The 14,546-nt window shown below is 42.8% G+C and overlaps 1 protein-coding gene across 1 annotated transcript in view; it reads left to right on the top strand.

The window, feature by feature from the left end:
* Window positions 1-14,546, top strand: part of UTP20 (UTP20, small subunit (SSU) processome component, homolog (yeast)) — a gene marked incomplete at its 5' end in the record, with an annotated part of 63,979 nt that overhangs the window by 23,567 nt on the left and 25,866 nt on the right. Inside the window, 11 exons of the mRNA XM_009705046.1 lie at window positions 356-446; window positions 2,059-2,144; window positions 2,689-2,814; window positions 3,368-3,534; window positions 4,057-4,265; window positions 7,248-7,391; window positions 9,762-9,841; window positions 10,750-10,976; window positions 11,950-12,094; window positions 12,537-12,624; window positions 13,979-14,122. Of these exons, the coding sequence (XP_009703348.1) occupies window positions 356-446; window positions 2,059-2,144; window positions 2,689-2,814; window positions 3,368-3,534; window positions 4,057-4,265; window positions 7,248-7,391; window positions 9,762-9,841; window positions 10,750-10,976; window positions 11,950-12,094; window positions 12,537-12,624; window positions 13,979-14,122 (1,507 nt within the window). The remainder of the gene's footprint in view (window positions 1-355; window positions 447-2,058; window positions 2,145-2,688; window positions 2,815-3,367; window positions 3,535-4,056; window positions 4,266-7,247; window positions 7,392-9,761; window positions 9,842-10,749; window positions 10,977-11,949; window positions 12,095-12,536; window positions 12,625-13,978; window positions 14,123-14,546) is intronic.

The following is a 14,546-nucleotide window of genomic DNA, read 5'->3' as shown; positions in this document are numbered from 1 at the left end:
AAATTGAACCTGTTTGGTCCTCCGGGCTGGGCTGGCAGAGGGAAGTAAGCTGCATCCTGACTGTTTGTATTCCTTTCTCATCTAAAGCTGAGCCCATCTAGTGCTACTGAGGAACTTGCCTTCTCTGTGCAGTGAAGTGATGACTGGAAGGAGCTGCTTAGGAGAGGAAACAGGATACCTCTTGCTGTGTCTCTGAATCGGAGGCCTGTAGACTTGGGATCCTGTTGTGGTTTTTGTTTTTGTTTTTTTTTCTTGTTAATCAATTTTATTAAAAATTCCCCATTTGTTTATGATAATGCAGCATTGTCTCTTCTGGTCATTTTAAAAAATAATTGTTTTGGTTTGTTTTTTACAGGCAACTAATAGCCCACTTACAAGTTTTCTCTAAATTCTTGAATCCTCGTGCATTGTATCTGGAGCAGAAGTTGAATGCATTATATATCCAGGTGATGCTATTTGCTGGCTCTTAAAATTACTGCTAATAAATGAACTCATTCTTATTTGAATGCAGTGTCTGAGACTGCGGAAACATGTCATTTTCTGAACGCAGCCGTGATAGCTGAAAAAGGAGGTGCCCTTGAGAGGCCTTCCTAGCAGGCTTCACTTGAAATGAGCCCCTTTAGCAAAGACCTGCTAGAGATACTTGGCTTCGTTTGCCGGGAGTGGCTCATGCAAATCGATCTGGCAGCAGACAAGTAGTAGTCTTTGGCAAGGTGGAGGAGTGGCTATGAAGGGAGTCTGTTCCGCTTGCATGGCAGGATCTGGAAGAGGATTTTTAATCCAAAGCGTGGGAAAGACCCGAGGAGGTTTGTCCTTGTCCAACAGTGTTGTGTCTACAAAGAGTATAGTCAGTGTGAGCAACAGATCATTTTGCATCAAAAAAAGAAGACAGAATTTCTTCTTGAAGAACATTCAGTTTGATAAGATTCCTTTTTCAGGGATTTCCCTAAAGGTATTGTCAAAAATATGACTCTGAAGAGGGATTCTAAGTCTTTACCCTATGCTCCTTAAAAGGGTATTTTATTAATTTTACTGGATTTTGTTGGTTCCTGATTTGTGGGTTTGTTCAGGTCATTGGAGTTTGCTCTAATTGTTCCCAGTTTGTGCTCCCTGAGACTGTGGTCGATGGGCTGTAGAACTGTATTAAATGGTACGAACCTGTTAGTTCCCTGGGTTTCACCTGGCACCTGGTGTGAGAGTTGGAAGGTCCATTCATTAGTCCCCAAATTTGAGAATCTCTGATGAACATCCACTCTGTTTCAGTCAGCCTCAGAGTTTTGCTTAGGAAAAGGGTTGGTCTGTGTGTTTGCTTGGCTGTATTCTTAGGAAAATATTGAGCAGATGTGTACAGGTCAAAACAGTGTGTGAAGAACAGCCTGGCATAAGAAGAGTGATTACTTCATCACTTACTGTTTGCCATTTCCGTGTCTTAGCATACGTATTGTCACAGCTGGTGTGTCCATCTGGCATAGGGACATCATGGCAAAGTGACCTTTGATGACTGTAGCCTGTGCTGTTTGTTAGAAGACTGAAGAACAGATAAGGATGCTGCCTGGGGAAATGAGCTGTATTTCTTAGCGCCTAGGTTATGAAGACTTACCTTCGAGAGAGGGCAAATCTCAGTGAGAATTTGTGTATCATGTCTTAGGAGTATTTTGTGTTTGTCACAGGAAAGAAGTACAGGTGTCTTGGGATGGTTTGGGTAGTCTGCTTTTTAATCCAGTCTTCCCAGATGCACAGCTGGTAGCTGATTTTGGAGGTTGAAAATGCAAGCTGACAGTGGTCCAAAAGGCAATTATGAAAGACCTAATATTATAACTATCCTATGTAGATGGGGGGAAAAAGTATATGTGAACTACTAGCAACCATGTCCGCTTTTTATGAGTGGCTGTTGTGTATTCACATCTTGCCTTTATACTGGCAACACATTCTGTTTCCATTTTGGTAAGTTAGTCCAAAAGCTGCTTGAGCTTGGAGCCTTTGGGTTGTTTCACTGTTTTCAGTAAGCGCTTCTGTCTTTTAGATAGGGACTCATTTTCTTTCTTTTGTCATTTGCAGTTACTGTCCCATCAAGACCAGAATGTACAGAGAATAGCTCTTGACTGTATAATGACATACAAGCATCCTCATCTACTGCCATACAGGTAAAAACTTTTATATTATTTTAGCATCAGTGAATGAACCTGCTGTAATCAGAAGCCTGCTTGGGGTCAATTGCCTCAAAGAGAGAGCCTTTCCTGTCTTTGTTGAAGACATGTATGAATTTTAATTTTAGTCAAATGTGTATTTCCTATCTAAAACAGGAAACGAGGTCTTCAGGTTGGTCAGTGTCTCTTTTTTGTTTACAGGAAAATGCCAGCACTTCCATTCTGTCCCAGAATAGCGTGTGCTTAGTAGTTGCATCATTTTCAAAGAGGTCTTTTATACTGATGATTTATAACCACCCGGAGAAAGTGACAGCATAAAACTGTAGTTTGTGGTTGAATAATCTCTTCAGAATGTGTCCAGGAGGTACTTTCCTACATAATTAGCTTGAACTTGCTGGCTTTTAAAATATTTTTTGTTGAAAGGGTGGGAACATAGTACTTTAGTGTATGTACAGCATAGATTAGATAGGTAATTAGATATAGATGTGTATGTTTATATTCATAACTTTACCTGCCCTGAAATAATGTTTATTACTCTCAGGGAGAACTTGCAAAGACTACTGGAGGACAAGAGTTTTAAAGAAGAAATAGTCCATTTCAGTATTTCTGAGGAGACCACAGTGGTAAAAATAGAACATCGACCAGATCTCATCCCTGTTCTTATGAGGTGTGTTGTGAAGTGCAGGTTTAAAACTTTCATGTCAAAGTACCATTAGCAGAGATGTAATGCTGCTGCTTCTCATTTTAAACAGTTGAGATAAACCTATGGTTAATGGTATAGTTTGATAACTTAGTTTGTGGTGTTATGTATGGTTTCCTTATTAACACGTTTATGTAATGTGATAAGGAAATTGTGTTTTCTTTAAGAACAGCATTTTGGTAAATACTGTTTCTGCTAAGGCTTACAGAGAATTGTGAGAACATTGCAGTTCACTGAGTTTGCCACTTATTAAGATACAGCGATGCAAGTTGTCGTGCAGATAACTAGTTTAATACCTGAAGTCTCCAGCAAAGCTTCTGTTGTCGTAGCAGAAACTGATCTTTCCCTCGGATGTTTTTGGGCAATGTGTAGTAGTTCAGTGGAGACCCTGAAGGGGGGACTTCCACTCAGCTTGTTCTCACTAGAGAATATTTTTAAATGGAGTTTCTCCTGCAGAATAAGAGGCTAGGAAACAGATGTCTTGGGGAAAGCTAATGCAACCTCTTTTTGCCTCTTGAAGAATTCTCTATGGCAGAATGAGAAACAAAACAGGGAACAAAACACAGGGCAAGTCTTCAGCGAGCACTCGCATGTCGATCGTTCTGCGATTTCTTGCCGGCTCACTGCCAGAAGAGATACGGATGTTCTTGGATCTGCTCTTTGAAGCTGTGAAGCAATTCAGTAATGGTAGGTACAGGCGGTGGAATCTGGGGTTGTGGTGCTTCCTGATCTGTAGGGATGTGGGAGGATAAATACGCTTATTAATGTTATGTGCTTCAGTTTGTCTCCAACAGCGCCTTGGAAGGATGGAAGTAAACTTTTGGTAAGGACTAGGATTCCCCTGAGTTTTTCCTTACAAAGCATGATTGCTCTGTTTTACGCATCCAAGGTCAGAAAAACTGAATGACTTGCACAGCTGTGCAAGTCAGCTGTAGCAGGCCAGGAATGAACAATTGCTGACATCATAGGCTACCCTGCGTATGATGGCAATAAATAGAGGTTGTAAAGTGCTCTGATACTGGAGCAGTGGGAGATAATCTGAGTGTCACAGAGAGGTGGAGACCCAGAGCTGTCCTTATTTAAAAACCTGAATGTGAGGATCTGTAATTTAGGGCCAGATTATACTGGTTTACATTGAAAATTATTTTCGGTAATGGGTATCTTCATGGTGTTTCTCTAGATAAGTCACTCTCCCTTTGCCTATTGCAGGGCCTTGCCAGACTGCAGTGCTTCGAAGTATGTCAGAGCTGGATTTAGCTAAAGTCTTGCCTCTTGGGCGTCAGCATAGCCTCTTCAATGGTCTCGAAGTTGTGTTGAAAAACATGGGACATTTGATCCATCAGTACCTGCCTGAAATTCTACAGATTCTGCTCTGCATGACGGCTGTGGTGTCACGCATCCTCCAGCAAAGAGAGAAGGTACAATATACGCAAATGGTACACAAACAAACATGTAAATTAAATTCCTTTCCCTCCTTCTCCCCTTGGTTTGCACATGTACACGCACCTTCACTGGTTCAGGTAAAGATAAGTTTAATGGCAGCATGGAGCGAAGCTTAGCAATTAGATGTCTGTCAAAATAGAAGGCAATGATACTTGTCTGAAAGTGCTACAGGGCTCAGGCAGTGCAGGCAGAGTTAGTGTATTTAGGAAGCTGCTTTGGACTGCCTTTTTGTTAGAGTTACTGAAGAAAGAGTTGGAGATGATCTCTGCACATTGCTACCTGCCTGCTCTGTGGAGAAATGGGCATGAGGGAGAACTAAATGATTTGTTGTAAGGACATGACGAGAGCTTATGGCTGGAAGTTGAAATTGGCCTTAAACATGTAACTTCTTGACGTTTGAGGAGGGGAAGGAGAAGATTTAAAGTTCCTTACCCGAGGACTTTAGAGCAAAACTTGTCTTTGAGGTGTTTTGTTGCAGTGCCAGACCCCAGGGGAGCTCAGCATTGTGGATGGTCACAGTGATTATCTACAGCGATTGTCTCCTGTCATGGGACACAAGGAGAACATAGCTATCAGCTGTGCTTTCAGCATACTAGAAGCATGTTCAGCTCTGTATCAGGAGTAATCATGCTAATCCAGTGTCACAATTTGAGTCTCAGCCAGGTATCTGCAGAGCACTGTGAATGTTTTCTCCCTTGCTGTGCAATGGCTGTACGTGCAGAAGGGGTCAGGTGAGGAAAACATTCTGTTAAAGATTGGCTGCACCTAAAGATAGAGCATGTTGGATTACTGCTGCCCTGTGCCCAGGAGAGCAGCGCCAAGACCCCTGAGCTCTAGCCCAGCTAGCTCAGGAGGTCTGTTGCCAGCTATGACACTGAGCCAGGCTTTTCGGTCTTTCTGAAACCAGTGCCTTTGCCAGGCTTCAATCCAAATAGAAGAAAAGCTCGGCTCTGGGCTGGTGCAGAGCGTGATTGTATATTAGGTGTGAAACAAGCAAACTGCATGGTCATCATCATCACTGCGGTGCTGTAAGGAATTATGAGATGATAGACTGAGCAAGTGGTGTTAGGCAATGAATCTTTTGTCACCATGTGCGTGTGTTCTTGCCAAGACCCATCTGTGAGCATTCAAGGTTAGAACTTCCCTTGAAAACGATCCATCAAACAAAGCGAGCCCTTGCAATCCGGCAGCATCCAAGGTCCCATAGTTGCCTGCAGGCTGCACAGAACCTTGTAACTGTCTTCATTTATGAAGGAGGTGAGCAGATTTTAGGACAGCGTCATTCCACAGTCTGACTTAAGCAATGGATTGCATGTGCCTACTTGTTTTAAAATGGGAAAGGAGTTTTAAAAGCATTCATTGCTGAGATAGTAACCCTGGCAAAATGTGACTACGGTAATCCTGACGTCGTTGTGTGGTGTGCTGAGTGACAGTCTGTCGTTTGTCTGAACTTAATTTAGCACTTCATTAGCCCATGAGGTGTTAAAAGCTCAAGGAAAGTGTGAGAAATCTGTTTATTTTGGCTAATGATTAGAAGACATTCTTGGAGTTTGAGAATAATTTATTGCAGGCTGATACTGCCCGGAGAGTTAAACGTCAACCTTGACTGTTTTAAGCCAAGTTACTCATTTACCGTTTGCTACTGATTTGTGTTCAGTATTGAGTTTCTTTGTCCTCTCAAAGACTTGATCTCAGAGGACTGCTCTTATTGCAAATGAACAGTGGGAGACCCCAAATTATTTTGCTTGGGGGTCACCATTAGCAATAGCAGCCTGGTTTGTGCTTTCTTTGGCCCTTCAAGCAGCTCATTTGCTGCCTGGAAGCTGATTGCACGCCATTAGTACACAGTCATCATAGCTTGGGAGGTCCTGGGCAAAAGCACATTTGGTTCCTTTTCCACTATCTCCTCTTTGTCTTTTTACATGTGATTTTGGGTGCAAAGGGAGTATAAAAGTGTATTGCATGGTAGAGGGTGATGTCTTCAGAAGTCCATAGATACATCAAGTAAAAAAAATTATGATGTCTTTCAGTGAGGCTTTGACACCAAAGCTGCTTTGCAAAATAAGAGATACAAGTGTTTATTCTGTGTGGTGGATCATGATATGTACTGGAGACCCTGAGGAACCCAAGACATAGCTCCAGTCTCGGACAGCGACCTTTATTTGCTGTGCCATGGCTCTGTTGTTTTTGAGACTGCAGTTCAGTACCTCTGCACTGTGGAGCTACCTCATGTGTTTGCGCTGTGAGCTGTATTGCACAGTATGGAAATAATTTAGGATATTCAAGTCAAGACTCTTCTTGGGGAGAAGAGTCAGAATGCAGCAGTGCGTGAATAACTTAATGATTAGCTCTGTGGCTGATTTCCTTACTGAAATGTTTTCCCCAAGAAAGGCTCTGGAACATAACCACTGAATGGGTATAGGAAGCATCGTCCTGTAACCAAATGGTGTACTCCCTCCTGCGCTGTTGGAGGGGGTGATTCACGTTCTTGCCTTCTCTATTCCTCCTCCTTCTCCTTGTCTGTTGATTTCTTTTCTTCCCAGTAGATCTCAGCATGCAAAGTACAACTTCACTTCCGAGAGCTGATTTCGGTCCTTTCCTGTGTAAAACGGAATTATTTCAGTGTCAGGGCTGGAAATGTAACTGTGGTGTAGCTTTCTGCTTTCTGTCCAAAAAGGGCAGATGCTACTTCAAACCTATCAGCATGGATTTTCATGAGCTGAAGAAGTCCTCTGTAATTGACTCGGTGCAGAAACAGGCACCTCTTAGGAAAATTTAAGTCCACTGTGAGAGGTAGGTTGCTACTGTGAACAAGTTACAGGAGAAAACAGAACAACATTATGATAGCTCCAGCAAGGTTGTATCTGTGGTCAGTGGATTGCTGTGTTTAATTTCAGAGCAAGTTGTTAGTCGTTATTCTGCAAAAGTCTTACTGGGGTTTTGTTTTCTTTTTACAGATCCAACCTAGATTGATTAATCCACTGAAGAATTTGAGACGTCTTGGACTCAAGCTTGTGGCAGAGTTTTTTTCTGATTATGAGTCCTACAGCTTTAGTGTGGAAGAGATTGATGGAGTTTTCCATGCAGTGGTGTGGCCTCAGGTAAGTATTTCTTGTTCTTCCAAACAGCTTGTGTGTAACATGCACCACGCCGAGAGCTCCAGCTGCACTGGAGTCCATCGTTTCAACTATGTCCGTCACAAGATTGGATGTGGCCTCAGATCGTGGCATTCCAATGTGTCTGTGCAAGGCCAGTTTCTTGGCTCGTGTCTGATTAGTCCTGGAGTAATCAAGTCGCAGGCTAAAGTACAAATTAATTCATCTGAATAAAATGGATGCCATTTCTTTGTTCTTTAACCACAGAAGCAGACTTCTTCCCTGGATGCTTCAGGGAAGCAATGTAATACAGTCACTTCTAGGTGCACTTTGCTACTTTTCTGTGTGACGGTTATTGGGCCTCTGGTAGGGGACTGCAGAAGCAAATGCTGCGGCAGGAAAGGAAGGACCCAGCAGGGTCTGTCAGTGGGCTGTGAGCATTTGTGCCTGCCTGCTGAGAGTCCTGTGTGAGCACAGTGACAAAGCGCAGGGTTGTGGCCTTCATCAGAGATACTCAGATCACCTCTGAGTTGGGAAAATGCGCTATTGTGAGAGGAAGAGAGAAGACACAGTATTTAAAATTAAATTGTGCTGGCTGTGTCGGTGCACCTGGGCTCTGAGGTTATCAGGGACTGCCTGTACCAGCCACTGGGTTGTCTCTGCTCTGAAGACAGTCACCTCCACCCAAAGGGTAACGGAGGAAGATGTGCTGACTCCAGCAGAGCTCTTCCACTGTGGCTTTTGAGGTATCCAGATGTCGAGCTTTCTTGCAGCAGAAAAGTCTGTCAGAGAGCACCAGGAGAAACTGCTGTGGTCTATGAAACCCCAGGTCTGCTTCTCTAGACATTGTTTGTTTACTCCTACCCTGTTTCTCTGCTCAGCCAGTAACCATATGTGAGGTGTAGTATGTGTATGTGGACAAAAGACAGCTCTGTATTTCACTGAGCTGAGCAACAGGGAGTCATATGTTCCTGATTTGTCCGTGAAGTCTTTTCAAGGCCAGGGTGCCACATAGGCAAAGCAGTGAAAGTTTACTGCAGTTCCAGAGCAGTTCAAGCATGTGATTCACACTTTAAGTCAGCGAAGCACTTAATGCTTTCGAGGAGCATTGCGTTTGGAAACGCTGAGTAAATCTGAACAAGATGTAGAATTGTTAAATAGTTAGAATTCCTGTTGAATTCTGAAGACAGCTGGTTTTGGAGCTTGGGTGGTAGCATGGTCCAGAAACTCCATCTAGAGGGAGTCTCTGCCAGTGAACTCTGTGAAGATTTGGTTTTGGCAGAAGAATCATTTTTGTGTGCTTTCCTTTTTTAAGGCTATGAAACTGAGGTGTATGAAAACTCATGGAGAGGGCAAATTGTTTTCAGCCTGTTTGTACTTGGAACTGGAATTTGCTGCTCTTCATACCCCACGAGTTTGCTGCAGAGGCTCAGTATCATTAGCCTGTCCTGCAGGGTTGGATTAACAGTTTACTCTTCATTGTGCATCATTCGGAAAAGCTGTTTTATGCAGAGCAATAACATTACCAGCCTTTGGGGGCAGGAAAAGAAGCTTTCTAAGACCTTGCCTGTGACGATCAGACCTGCCTTCTGTTATGCTCAGGTCTTGAGCCCAGACTGAGCTAGTCCAACCCCCACATGCACCATCCTGGCTATTGCCTCTAAATGCACAGGAGCATCCCTTGCCTGTGCATTCACACATGGTGCCCTGCAGACAGTCCAGCTTTGCTCAGGGTGGAAACCCAGCTGTGTGACTTGTGTGCAGCCTCTTGGGTTGCGGAGTGGCAGAGAGGAGGGAGCCAGACCTGTACGCTGGCTCTTTTGCCTCTCTCCAGTCCTGTCCTGTGAAGGAGCAGCAGCTACTGTGTGGGGCTTAGGCCGGGCAACTCTTAGGTGGGGGTGTTTTGGACACAGAACGCTGTTAGGAGATCCCATTGCTGGGGTGCAGTGCAGTGCTGGAGCCTCTCCCTGAGCAGGGAGGGTGCTTTTATAGCAGCGAGGCCGTGGAGACATAGAGCAGATGCTGGAGTGGCACGTACTGCAGCCAGGGCATAGGAAGTGTGGGAGGAGTTGGGTGTTGTGCTTGAGATCTCGTAGGTATGTCTGGGAGAGGTTGCTAGCAAATGTGAGGCGTCATGGGGAGCCAGTTTCAAGGGGAGGGCAAAAATCGTAGCTGGAATAGTGTATGAATAGGAGTAAGTAATCGAAGAGTGATTGCACAAATATTGAGGAAGCTGGAAAAGTGATGATGAAATTACTTTCTAAAAAAAAAAGGTAAACTGTAGATTGTAGTGAGCCCTTTGTTATAGGTGAGGTTTGTAAGTGGCTTTACCTACTTGTGTTGCATTGGTGTCTGATTTTTTTTTATCTCCTTTAGATCTGCAGATTGGCTTCAGAGAGTCAGTATTCTCCAACTTTTCTGCTCAAACTCATTCACACCTGGAGTAAGAATCCCAGGTAGGTGTTCTCCTTGCAAAGAAGCATAAGTACTTCTGAGTATACCAAATTCAAGGAAAAAAGAGCACACTAACAGGTTATGAATAATTGTGTCCAAATCTGTACTTTCTTTTTCTGTTAGACTGTTATTCTTTTGATAGCAATCCAGATGCAGTTGGGAGGCTTTCGAGTTTATACAACTGCTCTCTTTCTAGTGGGCTGCTTTTCCCATATATTAACAACTAAGCACATACGTAGCCCAGACCCAGCTGATGGGTAAGGCAGAGGGCTGACTTCGTAGAATATGTCTGTGTCTTGGCCAATGACTTCTCAGTCCTGGGAGCTGGGAAGTCAGTCTTACAATATATAATTTCATTCATTTTTTTTGATTCCCTATTTCTTTCTATTTTATGAAAGAATGTGGGCAAGTTCAGCACAGAATCCGTGACTGAGATCTTGGTACTGAAGTTGTAAGAGAGCTTTTTTTGATGCAGACGCTGTGAGAAATTCCAACTCAGCTGTCTTGATAGGATTTTTGCCTCTTCCACAGACTCACTACTTTTCCTTTGCTAACGTGTCCAGTATCTGTTTTAAGACACGTCATTTGTAGGCATGAAGAACTTGTATACAAACTTCTGTAAAAATTGGTATTGGATCGTTAGGTTAGGAGCAGACTAACAGGAGACTTGGACAAACATCTGTGGTGAAAAGGTTAGGTTTAGATGATGCTGTCTTGAAGCCAGAAAAGGGACTTGATGCTTTCTCAACCTCCATTCATTCTGTTTTTCATGACACTGTCATTCTGTGAAATTTTTTTTGCACTTTTTCTTTGAAGACAGTCATTATCTTTTTTTGTGACTTTTTGCACAAAAGAATTAAAGTTCTGAACTTAAATTTTCAGCCAGCCTTTTTTATAATCTTTCTTTCAGGTATTTCCCCTTGCTGGGCAAGCAACAGCCAGATCACCCAGAGTGTGATATACTGTCAAATGTGTTTGCTGTGCTCTCAGCCAAGAATCTGTCTGAGGCCACGTCCAATCTTGTGATGGACATAGCTGATAGCCTTCTCAACAGCCCAGATTTTGAACCCACGGAGCAGGTTTCCAGTTTGAGCGTGACTGACTGTGTTGTCATGGGTACTGGAGATGTGACAGAAGGTATGCCTGTGTAAGAGTTGCGAGAGGCCCCTTGGGTGCTTTGGATGGAGATGTTAGATTGTGATGAGGTTGTCTTTGCACTGGCTGAGAATACCGGGGAAGGAGACCTCCTGGTGGAGATGGAAACGTCAGTGTACAAATTTCTCTTGGCATGCTCGAGAACTGTAAAGTCTTGCTTGTCTAATGACTGGTGAGATTCACATGTGAATGTCAGGCTCCTGAGCATGGAGAAATTCCTTACGAAGAATGAAAATGTTTGTGTTGTCGACCTGTTTGGTGTGTGAAGCTTTGACCAGTATGATAACTTCCACAACTGTATTGCTGACTTGACTCTGAGCCTAACATCATTTTATATAAAGGCCCACTGTCCGTATACACATGGTTGTGTGTCACTTTGATGTTTAGTCTGTGCTTCCTGACAAGAAAGACCTACCGTTGATTCCTTTTATCTTTGAGTGGTAGTAGACAGGAAGGGTAGTGGGCTGTGTTTGATGCTGTGGAGCCATCTTTCACCTGTAACACTCAAAGGTAGTGGAAAGGACAGCGTTTAATCACTGTGCCCTTGTTACAGTGGCTTTGATTTGCACAAGGGGCCAGTGGTAGAGTAAAGAAAACTACATCTATAAATGCTCCAGCTGTTTTAGGAGACAGTTGCTACCTTTGAGGAACATCCTTGGTAGCTTTTGATAAGCCCACACTTACTGGGGCTGTTAGTGAAACCTGTGAGGAGAGCTTTTATTCTCCATGCGTGCTTTCTTTGGCCTCAGCTCAGATGTGTTAACCTTGGTCTCAGCAAGTGCTGGTGCGTGTTCCCAGCAGCCAGCTGCCCTGGACGTCCATAGCTCCCACTGATTTTTTTATTCCACTGATGAAATCTCCTTTGTCTGCGTTTCCCCCTTTGTGTAGGGTTGGATCTCCCTTCTGGTGCTTGCAGCACAGAGTTGGGTGTTGCTAACTGTTGTATCGCTTACAGAGACCCTCAGCCTAGGTTGCCACTTGATTCTGCCTCATGTTCCTGCCATACTTCAGTACTTCAGCAAAACAATGTTAAATGTGGAGAAGGTGAAAAAGAAGAAGTACAGAGCTCAAGTCAGCAAGGAGCTGAGTATACTTTCCAGGTAAGTGATTCTTTAGAGCTCAAAACAGTTAAAAAATGGGAAGGATTGAGGAAGAAAGAGGTTTTTCGTAATAGGTTCCAAATTAAAAAACATTATGTCTCAAACAATTTAAATTTAGAACAATTGAAAATATCTGTATCTGTCATTGACCTTGCAAGTTGCTGGAGACTGAGGCGAAAAGTATTCAGAAATCGATTATAGCTGTTTCTGTTGCTGGTACTCAAAACCAATGCCTCTTGGGGTGGGAAAAGATACAGAAATGCCTGCAGTCATGTGGAACTGAATACATGGGCTGATGCCATGATTTTGGTGGGTATGCTGTATTAGCCTGGATGGTGCTGACAAAGCCCTGTGATATGACACTAGTGCTGACTGAGTTCTTTGCTCTATGCTGGGAGTTGGATTGATATGAAATAGTAAATTACGTTGTTTCATTGTGCAGGATCAGCAAATTTATTCAAGAAAAGAGTCAGAATTCAGTGCTTGTGAGCCTTCTCCTCCCTTTCCTTTATCAGAGTAACATGGAGCAGGTAGGTAGAAATTACTTTCCCCCCTTGTTAAACATACTTTTTTCTTTTAAGAAAGTGTATTTGTTTAAGATGCAGTTAAAAGTCTTATCGATTATGTGCCATTTCTCACAATTAGCCTGAAATCAAGTCTTCGCGTGTTTGTAGTCTGCTCAGAATGCTGTGCCGTTGCATGTTGAGTGTGTACGAGCCACTGGATACTTTGCAGGGACACCAGGGCCCAGGCTGACTCTGTTCCCCCTTTTCATGGGGAACATCTGCGAAAGTTTTATGCAGTCTTTACCTCCTTTGCCACTGTAGTCAATCCACCAAATTCCTTGCAGTGTTTGAAATAAATGCTCTTCACTGTGGATTTTATGCACCCCAAGTCCAAAGCCACAGCATCTGGATAGCAATATAAATACATATGGGCTGTGTAAGGGGCAGTGCTACGTTAGTCTGTTGCAGGATGAAAGGGAAACATTATACAGTACTATGAACTTGCTCCCGTATCTCCTGTTTCTATTCTGTTCTCCTTCCACTCTTAAGGAATCCATCTGTGGGTACAGAAGGGTCTCTCAGAACTGAAACTTCCCTAAAAGCCTAAATTCCTCAGGCATTGAAAACATATGGGCTGCAGTTGAAGGAAGCAGAGCTCTCCATGGCTTAGGCTTTTGTAAACTGTTAAATAAATTAAGCACTGAGGATATTGGCAGACCATTTTGTCTGCGTTTCCCTCGCTGCCAAACCTTGTTTTCAGAAATATAGTCCCATCTACAATGAATGAATCTATGGATTATTCAGCTTGATTGCCTGCATCTTTGAATCAAGGCTTGGGTCTTCTTTTTCTTAAAAGACAGTTGCTCAATGAGAGATTTTAGGTTTGCAGAAAGAACTGCTAGGCAGCACCCTGTAGCTTCTGCTTTACAAGTGGTCACTTAATTGTTCACAGAGGATTCTTGGGTTTTAAATCTGTGAATCATTAAGGGACCATATATGATTTCCATTTGGGGAGATCATACAAGTACATGGTGCTGTTAATGTTCATTTCACAGGTTAAAGAAAGACTCCTTTTTAAAGCTCTGTTAGTTCTTCAGACCTTTGAGTCATTTGAGGAAAGATGCAAAAAAGAAGTCTTCATCGTGATGGCACTCTAACACTGTTCTTGTGTCTAACTGAAAGGTTGCAAGTGCTTCTGAGAGATTTGATGATTGTATTGAGTGTGTCCTCCTAATGCTTTGTTCTCATTCTGTATCTTTAATCTGAATAAAATACAGCAAAGTGGTTAAGTTCACTCTGTGTCTTGAAATATTTCCAAAGGAAATGAAATAATCTTGTGAGGTTTCAGCATTTATTGACGGTTAGCTGTCTCTTTCAGGGTACAGAGATTGACATTCTGGAGACAGTGCAGAACTTGCTGAGGCATTGCTCAAACCCTACAAGCTTTCTCAAACCGCTGGCGAGGCTTTTTTCTGTGATCCAGAACAAACTGTCTCGACATAAGTTGTGCTTGGTATTTCAGGTATTGCATTTTTACGTGTCTTTCTATGCTTTTTTTACTTGCTCTAAGAGATCAAGAGCAAAATAAATAACAGTGTTTATCTTTGTTGTACATGAGCTTAAAAACCTTATTTAATCTACATCATCTGTTAAGCGAAGGTAGCAGAATCGTATATGGTAGAAATTAATGAGCTGCACAAAGATTTGTAGAAGTTTTGGCTTACAGCCTGGTTGATGTGAGCATCACTAGGGTTCTTTAGTGTAAGAGATGCCAAATAAAGCATACTTCATCTGTAAAGAATCCTCTATCTTTATGAAACAAGAATGGATTTCAGTGTCCTGAAAATGATTTTTTTATACGTATTCTTTTCTTATAGGTGTATAGCAGTCAGGCTGTTTTGTACTTCTTTGAAGTGGCTTACATAACTTTTTTTTCAGCACGAAAA

This window comes from Cariama cristata, unplaced genomic scaffold (genome assembly GCF_000690535.1).
Source record: "Cariama cristata isolate BGI_N322 unplaced genomic scaffold, ASM69053v1 scaffold38657, whole genome shotgun sequence".
Taxonomy (NCBI): Eukaryota; Metazoa; Chordata; class Aves; order Cariamiformes; family Cariamidae; genus Cariama; species Cariama cristata.
Note: the sequence above shows the minus strand (reverse complement) of the source record. Positions and strands in the feature narration are given on the sequence as shown.